The 13226-nt window shown below is 36.8% G+C and overlaps 1 protein-coding gene across 9 annotated transcripts in view; it reads right to left on the bottom strand.

Moving 5' to 3' along the window:
• The window catches only part of RIC8B (RIC8 guanine nucleotide exchange factor B), a 115691-nt gene that overhangs the window by 55410 nt on the left and 47055 nt on the right, over window positions 1-13226 (bottom strand). For all 9 annotated transcript variants that reach the window (XR_011076017.1, XR_011076015.1, XR_011076016.1 and 6 more), the window contains exon 4: window positions 9416-9510. Coding sequence is in view for 5 of the 9 variants with exons in the window: in XM_068561248.1 (XP_068417349.1) it covers window positions 9416-9510 (95 nt within the window). In the remaining 4 variants the exon portion in view is untranslated. The remainder of the gene's footprint in view (window positions 1-9415; window positions 9511-13226) is intronic.

The raw sequence follows: 13226 nt of genomic DNA, 5'->3' as shown, positions 1-13226 counted from the left end.
TAACTCACTGTAGTTTTGATTTGCATTTCTCTAATAATTAGTGATGTTGAGCAGCTTTTCATATGCTTCTTGGCCATCTGTATGTCTTCTTTGGAGGAATGTCTGTTTAGGTCTTCTGCCCATTTTTGGATTGGGTTGTTTGTTTTTTTGATATTGAGCTGCATGAGCTGTTTATATATTTTGGAGATTAATCCTTTGTCCATTGATTCGTCTGCAAATATTTCCTCCCATTCTGAGGGTTGTCTTTTCGTCTTGTTTATGGTTTCCTTTGCTTTGCAAAAGCTTTTAAGTTTCATTAGGTCCCATTTATTTACTTTGGTTTTATTTCCATTACTCTAGGAGGTGGATCAAAGAAGATCTTCCTGTGATTTATGTCAAACAGTATTCTTCCTATGTTTTCCTCTAAGAGTTTTACAGTGTCCAGTCTTACATTTAGGTCCCTAATCCATTTTGAGTTTATTTTTGTGTATGGTGTTAGGGAGTGTTCTAATTTCATTCTTTTACATGTAGCGCTCCAGTTTTCCGAGCACTACTTATTGAAGAGACTCTCTTTTCTCCATTGTATATCCCTGCCTCCTTTGTCATAGATTGACTACAGGTGTGTGGGTTTATCTCTGGGCTTTCTATCCTGTTGCATTGATGTATATTTCTGTTTTTGTGCCAGTACCATATTGTCTTGAGTACTGTAGCTTTGTAGTATAGTCTGAAGTCAGGGATTCTCATTCCTCCAGCTCCGTTTTTCTCCCTCAAGACTGCTTTGGCTATTCGGGGTCTTTTGGGTCTCCATACAAATTTTAGGATTTTTTTTCTAGTCCTGTAAAAAATGCCATTGGTAATTTGATAGGGATTGCACTGAATCTGTGGATTGCTTTGGGTAGTATAGTCATTTTCACAATATTGATTTTTCCAATCCAAGAACATGGTATATCTCTCCATCTGTTTGTATCAGCTTTACTTTCTTTCATCAGTATCTTATAGTTTTCTGCATACAGGTCTTTTGTCTTCTTAGGTAGGTTTATTCCTAGGTATTTTATTCTTTTTGTTGCAATGGTAAATGGGAGTGTTTCCTTAATTTCTCTTTCAGATTTTTCACCATTAGTGTATAGGAATGCAAGAGATTTCTGTGCATTAATATTGTATCCTGAAACTTTACCAAATTCATTGATTAGCTCTAGTAGTTTTCTGGTGGCATCTTTAGGATTCTCTATGTATAGTATCATGTCATCTGCAAACAGTGAAAGTTTTACTTCTTCTTTTCCAATTCGTATTCCTCTTATTTCCTTTTCTTCTCTGATTACCATGGCTGGGACTTCCAAAACTATGTTGAATAACAGTGGTGAGAGTGGTCATCCTTGTCTTTTTCCTGATCTTAGAGGAAATGCTTTCAGGTTTTCACCATTGAGAATGATGTTTGCTGTGGGTTTGTCATATATGGCCTTTATTATGTTGAAGTAGGTTTCCTCTATGCCCACTTTCAGGAGACTTTTTATCATAAATGGGTGTTGCATTTTGTCAAAAGCTTTTTCTGCATCTATTGAGATGATCATATGGTTTTATTCTTCAATTTGTTAATATGGTGTATCACATTGATTGATTTGCATATATTGAAGAATCTTTGCATCCCTGGGATAAATCCCACTTGACCATGGTGTATGATCCTTTTAATGTGCTGTTGGATTCTGTTTGCTGAGGATTTCTGCATCTATATTCATCAGTGATATTGGTCTGTAATTTTCTTTTTTTGTAGTATCTTTGTCAGGTTTTGGTATCAGGGTGATGGTGGCCTCATAGAATGAGTTTGGGAGTGTTCCTTCCTCTGCAATTGTTTGGAAGAGTTTGAGAAGGATAGGTGTTAGCTCTTCTCTAAATGTTTGATAGAATTCACCTGTGAAGCCATCAGGTCCTGGACTTTTGTTTGTTGGAAGATTTTTAATCACAGTTTCAATTTCATTACTTGTGATTGGTCTGTTCATATTTCCTATTTCTTTCTGGTTCAGTCTTGGAAGGTTATACCTTCCTAAGAATTTGTCCATTCCTTCCAGGTTGTCCATTTTACTGGCATAGAGTTGCTTGTAGTAGTCTCTTAGGATGCTCTGTATTTCTGTGGTGTCTGTTGTAACTTCTCCTTTTTCATTTCTAATTTTATTGATTTGAGTCCTCTCCCTCTTTTTCTTGATGAGTCTGGCTAATGGTTTATCAATTTTGTTTATCTTCTCAAAGAACCAGCTTTTACTTCTATTGATCTTTGCTATTGTTTTCTTTGTTTCTATTTATTTCTGCTCTGATCTTTATGATTTCCTTCCTTCTACTAACTCTGGGTTTTGTTTGTTCTTCTTCCTCTAGTTCCTTTACGTGTAAGGTTAGATTGTTTACTGGAGATTTTTCTTGTTTCTTGAGGTAGGCTTGTATTGCTATATACTTCCCTCTTAGAACTGCTTTTGCTGCATCCCACAGGTTTTGGATCGTCGTGTTTTCGTTGTCATTTGTCTCTAGGTAGTTTTTGATTTCCTCTTTGATTTTTTCAGTGATCTCTTGGTTATTTAGTAGCGCATTGGTTAGCCTCCATGTGTTTGTGTTTTTTACGTCTTTTTCACTGAAATTGATTTCTAATCTCATAGTGTTGTGGTCAGAAAAGATGCTTGATATGATTTCAATTTTCTTAAATTTACTGAGGCTTGATTTGTGACCCAAGATGTGATCTATCATGGAGAATGTTCCATGCGCACATGAGAAGAAAGTGTAATCTGCTGTTTGGGGATGGGATGTCCTATAAATATCAATTAAATCTATCTGGTCTATTGTGTCAATTAAATCTTGTTTTTCCTTATTAATTTTCTGTCTGCATGATCGGTCCATTGGTGTAAGTGAGGTGTTAAAGTCCCCCACTATTATTGTGTTACTGTCGATTTCCTCTTTTATAGCTGTTAGCAGTTGCCTTATGTATTGAGGTGCTCCTATATTGGGAGCATATATACTTATAATTGTTATATCTTTTTCTTGGATTGATCCCTTGATCATTATGTAGTGTCCTTCCTTGTCTCTTGTAACATTCTTTATTTTAAAGTCTATTTTATCTGATATGAGTATTGCGACTCCAGCTTTCTTTTGATTTCCATTTGCAAACAATATCTTTTTCCATCCCCTCACTTTCAGTCTGCATGTGTCCCTAGGTCTGAAGTGGGTCTCTTGTAGACAGCATATATATGGGTCTTGTTTTTGTATCCATTCAGCAAGCCTGTGTCTTTTGGTTGGAGCATTTAATCCATTCACGTTTAAGGTAATTATCGATATGTACGTTCCTATTACCATTTTCTTAATTGTTCCGGGTTTGTTTTGTGGGTCTTTTTCTTCTCTTGTGTTTCCCGCCTAGAGAAGTTTCTTTAGCATTTGTTGTAAAGCTGGTTTGGTGGTACTGAATTCTCTTAGCTTTTGCTATCAAATCTGATAGAGATCCTTGCCGGGTAGAGAATCTTGGGTGTAATTTCTTCCCTTTCATCACTTTAAATATGTCATGCCACTCCCTTCTGGCTTGTAGAGTTTCTGCTGAGAAATCAGCTGTTAACCTTATGGGAGTTCCCTTGTATGTTATTTGTCATTTTTCCCTTGTTGCTTTCAATAATTTTTCTTTGTCTTTAATTTTTGTCAATTTGATTACTGTGTTTCTTTGTGTGTTTCTCCTTGGGTTTGTCCTGTATGGGACTTGCTGCGCTTCCTGGACTTGGGTGGCTATTTCCTTTCCCATGTTAGGGAAGTTTTCAACTATAACCTCTTCAAATATTTTCTCGGGTCCTTTCTCTCTCTCTTCTCCTTCTGGGACCCCTTTAATGTGAATGCTGGTGCATTTAATGTTGTCCCAGACGTCCCTTAGGCTGTCTTCATTTCTTTTCATTCTTTTTTCTTTATTCTGTTCCACAGCAGTGAATTCCACCGTTCTGTCTTCCAGGTCTTTTATCTGTTCTTCTGCCTCAGCTATTCTGCTATTGATTCCTTCTAGTGTATTTTTCATTTCAGTTATTGTATTGTTCATCTCTGTTTGTTTGTTCTTTAATTCTTCCAGGTGTTTGTTCTTTAATTCTTCTAGGTCTTTGCTAGACATTTCTTGCATCTTCTCAATCTTTGCCTCCATTCTTTTTCGAAGGTCCTGGATCATCTTCACTATCATTATTCTGAATTCTTTTTCTGGAAGGTTTCCTATCTCCACTTCATTTAGTTGTTTTTCTGGAGTTTTATCTTGTTCCTTCATCTGGTACATAGCCCTCTGCCTTTTCATCTTGTCTATCTTTTTGTGAATGTGGTTTTTGTTCCACAGGCTGTAGGACTGTAGTTCTTCCTGCTTCTGCCCTCTGGTGGATGAGGCTATCCAAGAGGCTTGCGCAGGTTTCCTGATGGGAGGGACTGGTGGTGGGTAGAGCTGGGTGTTGCTCTGGTGGGCAGAGCTCAGTAAAACTTTAATCTGTCTGCTGATGGGTGGGGCTGGGTTCCCTCCCTGTTGGTTGTTTGGCCTGATTCGACCCAACACTGCAGCCTACCCGGCTCTTTGGTGGGGCTAATAGCAGACTCTGGGAGGGCTCACACCAAGGAGTACTTCCCAGAACTTCTGCTGCCAGTGTCCTTGTCCTCATGGTGAGCCACAGCTACCCCCCGCCTCTGCAGGAGACCCTCCAACACTAGCAGGTAGGTCTGGTTCAGTCTCCTATGGGGTCACTGCTCCTTCTCCTGGGTCCCAATGCGCACACTACTTTGTGTGTGCCCTCCAAGAGTGGAGTCTCTGTTTCCCCCATCCTGCTGAAGTCCTGCAATCAAATCCTGCTAGCCTTCAAAATCTGATTCTCTAGGAATTCCTCCTCCTGTTGCCGGACCCCCAGGCTGGGAAGCCTGACGTGGGGCTCAGAACCTTCACTCCAGTGGGTGGACTTCTGTGGTATAAGTGTTCTCCAGTTTGTGAGTCACCCACCCAGCAGTTATGGGATTTGATTTTATTGTGAATGTGCCACTCCTACCGTCTCACTGTGGCTTCTCCTTTGTCTTTGGATGTGGGGTATCTTTTTTGGTGAGTTCCAGTGTCTTCCTGTCGATGACTGTTCAGCATTTAGTTGTGATTCCCATGCTCTCACAAGAGGGAGTGAGCGCACGTCCTTCTACTTCACCATCTTGAACCAATCTCCAGGGAGGTAAGTACTTTTTAAATACACACTGGTTCTTTTGGGTAAAAAAAAAAAAAAAAAAGCTTTGTAGATGCCAATGTGTTGAGTGAAAGAAATTAGGCTGAAAAGCTGAAAGAAATTAAATCAGATCTGGTCCTCCCCTCTCCTTTCTTCTCTAGTGTATAGGCCATCCCCATCTTTCCCCTTCTCTCCAAATAAAACAAAATCACAACCACATCCACATGCAACTTTTTTTTGGCTAAGTGTTTATGCATAAGCTTACTGATTATGGACAAGAGGGCTCAAAATACTCTCAGGCAGATATTAGAGTTGGACAGAATTAGGATGTCCTTTAATGGAGCCAAAAAGTTGGATCATACCAACAATTTACTTATTACCATAAGTATAGACAAAAGGAAATGAAATAGAACAAATAGATTTTAGAAACTATATAAGATGCTGATTAGTGGAAAGGAAGTCAACATCAAGGTCAGCTATCTTTGTGAACTAACTCATTTTATCTCTAGGTCCATGTCCTCCTGATTTCTCTAGGGAAAAAAAAAAAAGGCACTGTCTTACACAGACAACATATCAGAAAAACTGCTGCTAAGCCATTTTTTGATTCACTCATCTCCTAGAGCACCTTAACAGGCTCCTGACATGCTTACCAAGCATCTGGCTTGAGAAAATCTTAGAGAAACAGAAAATAGATTTCACTACACAATCGCAATATATACAAAGAAATAGCTTTCTAAACAAAACATCAAAATTCAATAAACTTCCACAATGTTCATTGCAGCTCTATTTACAGTAGCCAGGACATGGAAGCAACCTAAGTGTCCATCAACAGATGAATGGATAAAGAAGATGTGGCACACATATACAATGGAATATTACTCAGCCATAAAAAGAAATGAAATTGAGTTATTTGTAGTGAGGTGGATGGAACCTAGAGTCTGTCATACAGAGTGAAGTAAGTCAGAAAGAGAAAAATAAATACTGTATGCTAACACATATATATGGAATCTAAAACAACATAAAAAAATGGTTCTGAAGAACCCAGGGTCAGGACAGGAATAAAGACACAGACGTAGAGAATAGACTTGAGGACATAGGGAGGGGGAAGGGTAAGCTGGGACGAAGTGAGAGAGTGGCATGGACTTATATATACTACCAAATGTAATAGATAGCTAGTGGGAAGCAGGTGCATAGCACAGGGAGATCAGCTCAGTGCTTTGTGACCACCTAGAGGGGTGGGATAGGGAGGGTGGGAGGGAGACGCGAGAGGGAGGAGATATGGGGATATATGTATATATATAGCTGATTCACTTTGTTATAAAGCAGAAACTAACATACCATTGTAAAGCAATTATACTCTAATATAGATGTTAAAAAAATTCAATAAACTTTAAAATAGAGCTTTAGAACTAAACATTGGATCTAAAAGCTAATATGCTCATTATAATAATAGTAAGAGAAATAGCAGTGACTGCAGTGTTGTGGCAGTGGCAGTAGCAGCTCCTCCCCCATTTTCTGAGAGCTTACTCAGTGCCAGGGACGGATGGCTTTACTAATGTCTCATTTAGTCATTATTACAACCCTTTGAGTTTGATGACAATGCATAACCACACACCACACTATCTAGGTTTACCTCTTTCATTACATTTTTCCTTAAAAAAAAAAAAGCAAAAAACAAACTTAGAAATTAACTTTAAAAAATGGAATGAGATGTTACCTTGAAACATTCTGATTGTTTTTTAAATGATGCCTTAAACACACACACACACACACACACACACACACACACTCTTTGCAGGGTCACTACAAATGGGCAGAATTTAGTACACATTACAATTCTAGTAAGGTTCTTAAAACAGCCCTTTGAGGTTGGTATAGTTTTTTTTCTGCATTTAAATGGATTAGCTCAGAGTCATTACTGCTCAAATGATACTAATCACTTTAATTCTGATTAAAGGGACATGCAGGGCCAGTCCAGATAAACTGTCAGGTCAGCAGCAACCTCAATCTCCCAGGAAAGCCTTTTAGCAATACATATAAATCTTGTCTATGGCTCTAGGGGTATTCCTTCTTATTTACAGTGCAGCTAACAGATATTTTATCAGAGAAACTTAAAGAAGTAAATTTAAAGAAAAATATCTTTTAAATTTATTTAAGAAAAATAAATATTTAAAGCAAATATCATCAGAAAGTAAAATAAAGAAATCTGTACTTTAAAAAAATCTGAGTGTTAAAACCTCTATACAGTTTTGCTCTCTTTTGACGAATACTGGGTACTGTTTTAAAATATTAAATTCACTCTTCAGAGAAAGCCTTAGCAATGTTTTTGTGACTACTGTAACAATTCCCATCAAAACACTTTCTTCTCACATCCTTGTATGAATGCCATTTAACTTGTGATATGTAATTCCCTAAATAAATAAATACATACATACATACATACATACATACATACATACATACATACATTTATACCTGGGCTTATAAACCCATTTTCTTGTAGTTTTAAGTTTTAAAAGCTAGATTTCTAGTGTCTCTTGATTATGAAAAATTAGTCAGACAAAAATGCTTAATAAAATCTTTTTAGAGGATATGATTTACTGCAGTTAATCTGATTATTTTTAAAGACACAGCTTCAAGAAAATTAAAGGAAATTTTCATCTGTAGCTGCAGAAAGTAGTATACTTTTTAATTTTGAAGAAAACAATCTTTTGAAGGCTTGCAGGGCAGAGTACATAAAGATAACCCACCAACAAACTCAGTACAATATCAAATAATAAACTGCCAATCATAACTAAAATAATATGGGTATGACTGAAAAAGAACAAGGGTATGTTTCATTTTACACTCTGGTTCTATTTCTATAGTTTTATTTAAGCCATATTTTGGAAAACAGAATACTATAAATGCTCAAAAGGTAATTTCTACTATTAGAAGAACTCAGTTTTAAGTTATTTGTAAAGCAGACTTAATGCCAAAGTTATTTGTTTGCAGATTTGAAATTTATTTGAATTGTTTAAAATGCCATTTGTGTTCTTATAGAATAAAGCATCATGAGCAATCTCATGTTAAAATCAGAGGTCTTGTTACTAGAAATCTGATACAAAATAGTAAGAGAACTAGAAAGATGTATTAATACTTCTTCAGCTGTTCTCAGAGAATGATAACTTTTTTTAAAAAATTAATTTATTTATTTGTTTATTTTTGGCTGCATTGGGTCTTCATTGCTGTGCGTGGGCTTTCTCTAGTTGCGGCAAGCAGGTGCTACTCTTCGTTGCTGTGCACAGTCTTCTCGTTGCGGTGGCTTCTCTTGTTGCGGAGCACGGGCTCTAGGTGCGGGGGCTTCAGTAGTTGTGGCTCTCGGGCTCTAAAGCATAGGCCCAGTAGTTGTGACATGTGGGCTCTAGAGCACAGGCTCAGTAGTTGTGGCTCGTGGGCTCTAGAGCGCAGGCTCAGTAGTTGTGGCGCATGGGCTTAGTTGCTCTGTGGTATGTGGGATCTTCCCGGACCAGGGCTCAAACCCATGTGCCCTGCATTGGCAGGTGGATTCTTAACCACTGTGCCACCAGGGAACCCCTGAGAATGATAACTTTTAACAGCAGTCCATAATAGCTCTAATGGGCAAGTCACAAAAATTGAACTATTTTTTATATATTAATACTTGAGACTGTGGCCCAATTTTTATAATAAGTTTTAAAAATTTAATTAATGTTGCTTAAGATATACTTTTTGGTAAATACTCTTAAAATGAAAATAGTGAGAGTATTAGTTTAAGAGTAGTAATTAAAATCAGGGTTCAACCCCAAGCTCTTTCACTTATTAGGGTTGAACAATCTTGGAGAAACTGCTTGATTTTTCTATGACTCAGTTTCATCATGTATTGAAAGGGAAAAATAGTACCTACCTCATAAGGTTGGTGTGATGATTAAAAGAAGTTAATCTTTATAAAGCACTTAGCATAATGCCACACACAGTATTCAATAACTGTGCGCTATTATTATCGTTGTTCTGGGTTTTTTTGTTGAATGCAACAAATGCCAAATTCTCTTCTCTTGTTGGGGCTTAATATAACAAAGTCAAAGGAGACAGAATGAAAATTTCTCATCAGGGCATAGTAATGATTTCCGACCTACCAGCTACCCAGTTTACTGTAATATTTTCACTTTCTTGTGTTTATAACAATTAAAATAGATGCATAAAAACAATAAGAACTTATTATGTCTTTCACTGAAATATCAGTAGAGGTTACCTACCTGTGTAGCTCTTCTGTTTTGTCTTCAGTTGGACCTACGATTAGTAAACAATGGCGAAGAACAGCTGCCATGACACGGAACTGATGAGAATCACCCTATGGCAAATAAAAGAGAGGTGAGGAAAAACTGGGGATTGAATGAATGCCTTAATGAAGGAGTTTGGTACGTTACTACAACCCTGGGAGTCATCCTATGGCCCATCTAACCCCCAAAACAGTTATTCTTATGCAATACATAATAGAAGTCAGGATATTCTAGGAAGAACTCCCAAGTATTAACAAAGTATTAACTAAGTGAATTGTCATCATCTCATATGAACAGCTACAGCCACTGCCAGAAATGGCTGAAACCATTAAGTTGTTGATCTATCCTCCCCCTTATGACATGTCAGGCAAAGAGAAGTATGATCAGCATCCATATATTACCTACTCTGTTTTACCTGTCCATAAGATTCAATTCAACTAGGGATCTTTTCCATTTCCAGAAAGTCTAGATTCTTTTGTTGGATAGTATACTGTTCCAGTTTACGAGTCATTATAAAAATTCAAACAGATATAATACTACCAGATATTTTAGAAGCGGGTTGTACATCCTTAATAAAAATGTCTTATCTCTTAACTTTCAAAAACAATGGATTAAAATCTATTATTATCAACTTCATTTTAATGAATCTTCTTAATCTCCTAGTTCCTCCAAATCTTGTTCCTAGTTTCTCCAAAGCGACCAGCAAGTGATGAAAAATAAGCACTCTGAGTTTAATCTCCTATTTTCCCAATGTTTACTCATTGGTAGTGGTATTAGACACACATAGAGTCAGAGGGAAGGCAAATAATAGGAAATAAGCTAAGCTCTGAATAATCACTTGGTTTACCGCCTCATTTATCGTGAGATCTTGGGCCACTACAAATTTTTTAATCATCTGAATCAAGGTTGTACCTTTCTTCTTCCAGATTTTTAGTAATTAAGAAGACATATGAAATTAGTGATAATTATCTATTATAATCAGATCCTGGATATGTTATATCTCAGGAAGGTTCCAATTACTTCAAAAGCTATTAAAATTTTTAAAGCTCTGTGTATATATATAATTGATTTCAAGTCTGTGTAAAGTGAAATATATTCACATATTATACATGTATGGCCTATATTCATATATATAACTCAGCCCTTCTAGGAAGATGTCTTTTATAAAATCTAACAAACAATAGCACAGTTTCATTACTCATAATGTGTATAGCAATATTTTAAAATAACACCATCATGTGTAGATTTGGAAGAGATGAAGGTCTCAGTGGCATAAGAGAAAAAGCACTTTACTTAGAGTCAAGAGTCTAAGTTGTGACCTTAGGGAAGTCATATAGCTTCTCTAAGCCAAAGTTTCCCCATATGCATCTCCACAAACATGAGATTGTTAGGGTTGTAAAAGGATTAAATTAAAGCAGATGATACACATGAAAATGCTTAGTACTTTCAGTGAAATATTTGAGGGTGAGGGGAAGGATGAGGCAGGAAGGAAACAAAAGGTAAGACTGATAGAGCTGAAATGAGTGATAACGAAATTATTGCATGTTGGGGAGGGGGACCAGTGGAATGCTAGAGACACTAAGGTTTTAGAATGAACACTGTTCCACTTGCCATCCATCTTCAAATGCCTGAATCAAAATTCTCTAATATGCAAATATACTTTTACATACCCCACGTTACATGAAGCACACTGAAATGCATGTGAAACTCATCCATTACTTAACTCTTAAAAAGATCATATTTTCCTTGGTTTTGATAATTAACTAGGAATGCACTTCCTTTTAAACTAGATTTTCCTTTATTTTAATTATCACAATCATTCTCTTCTCATGCTGATGTTGACAAGCCTCTTGCAAAACTCCATTTTGGTCCTTCCACTATTTGCAACTGTAAGTGAAAATCCTACTTCTTTCCATCCCCTTTCCTCCTGTCCCAATTTTCATGACACCAATTCCCCAGTTGTACCCTGTGTCTGCATGTCCTCTTTTACTGTAAACCCACTAAATTCTATTTCTTTACTCAAAACAACTACTGAAGTCCCGGGATTGTGTGCCTCTACTTTTAGTATCACTGACTCCTTTTCATCCTTCAGGTCTCAGAGAAGCCCCTTCTTTGACCACCTTATTTAGGTAGATTCCTTCTTTCATTATCTCTATCATTGTATCTTGTTATGATTTCTTTCAGGAAATCATAATCTGTAATTCCACATTTCTTTACATACTTACATATGCATTGTTTTCTCCATTCATCTAGTACCTTCACAAGTTTTAGAGGGCATGTGTTTAACAAGTGTTCAATAATTTTTAATGTAAATGAAAAGTAAAACAAAAAAGTGATCAAATCTTAAGTGTACAGCTAGATAAATTTTCACAAAATGAGTACGTCCATACAACCAGCATGAAAACAAAGCAACGCCAAGATTGAGAACCCCAGAACTGCCCTCATGACCCCTTCAAATGACAGATCTGCTCTTCAATTGTAATTCTAACATTTAACATCATGGGTTAGTGATTTTTGTTGTCACAAATTTTATATGAATGGAATCATAAAATATAGACCCTTCTGTATCTGTTTGTGAGATTCATCCATGTTTTTGTGTACAGTTGCAGTTTGTTCATTTTCATTGCTTGAGAGTGGTGCTATTCAAAGTGCAGTTTGTGGACCACTACTGGTCCACACCCTGTTTGCCACTGATCTGCAAAGCCATGAGTACAGAAGGTACACCTGAACATTTAGAAACTTTTCAAGCAGTCTGACATTGTGTGCAATATTGTATTATACAAGAGTTCCATTCTGACAGCTAAGGAAAGAAATGTGGTCCCTCACAGTTAGGTTAAGAAAGCACTGCTGGCCACATAGCACAGGGAGATCAGCTCAGTGCTTTGTGTCCACCTGGAGGGGTGGGATAGGGAGGGTGGGAGGGAGACGCAAGAGGGAGGAGATATGGGGATATATGTATATGTATAGCTGATTCACTTTGTTATAAAGCAGAAACTAACACACCATTGTAAAGCAATTATACTCCAATAAAGATGTTAAAAAAAAAAAGAAAGCACTGCTGAATACAGTGAGTATATTACAATTCACTTATCCATTCTACTCTTGATAGACACTTGGACTATACTGAAGAGTGCTGCTGTGAACATACTTTCTTGTATGTCATTTGGTATGCTGGGTCGTAGGGCATATACATATGACAGACTTTAGAAGGTACTGCCAAACAGTGTTTCAAAGTGTTTATACCACCTTACACTCCCACCAGTTGCTCTACAGCTGTGCCAACACGTGGTATTGTCAGCCTTTTAAATTTGTCATTCTCGTGGATGTGCAGAGATTTTATTATGCATTTTCCTGATGACTGATAAAGTTGAACACATTTTCTTATGTCTACTGGTCATTTGGATAGCTCTTTTATGAAGTGCCTGTTCAAGCCTTTTGCATATTTTTCTATAGGGTTGACTGACATTATTTGTAGGACTTGAATATATTCTAGGTAGAGTCCTTTATCGCATATATGTGTTGAAAATATCATCTCCCATTTGGTGGCCTGTTTTTTACTTTCTTCTCTTGATGAACTAATTTTAATGAAGACCAATTTGTCAATTCTTCCTTTATGGTTTCATCTTCATTTTGTCCTGTTTTAAAAATCTTTGCCTATTTAAGAAATGTTTGACTTGTTTAAAATAAAGTCATGAAGATAATCTTGTTTCTTTCCAAAAGCTTTGTTATTTTACCTTTTACATTTAAGTCTCTTATCCATCTCAAATTAATTTTTCTGTATGGTATA

The sequence above is a fragment of the Eschrichtius robustus genome, chromosome 13, assembly GCF_028021215.1.
Source record: "Eschrichtius robustus isolate mEscRob2 chromosome 13, mEscRob2.pri, whole genome shotgun sequence".
Taxonomy (NCBI): domain Eukaryota; kingdom Metazoa; phylum Chordata; class Mammalia; order Artiodactyla; family Eschrichtiidae; genus Eschrichtius; species Eschrichtius robustus.
This window is presented reverse-complemented; position numbering and strand designations above follow the sequence as displayed.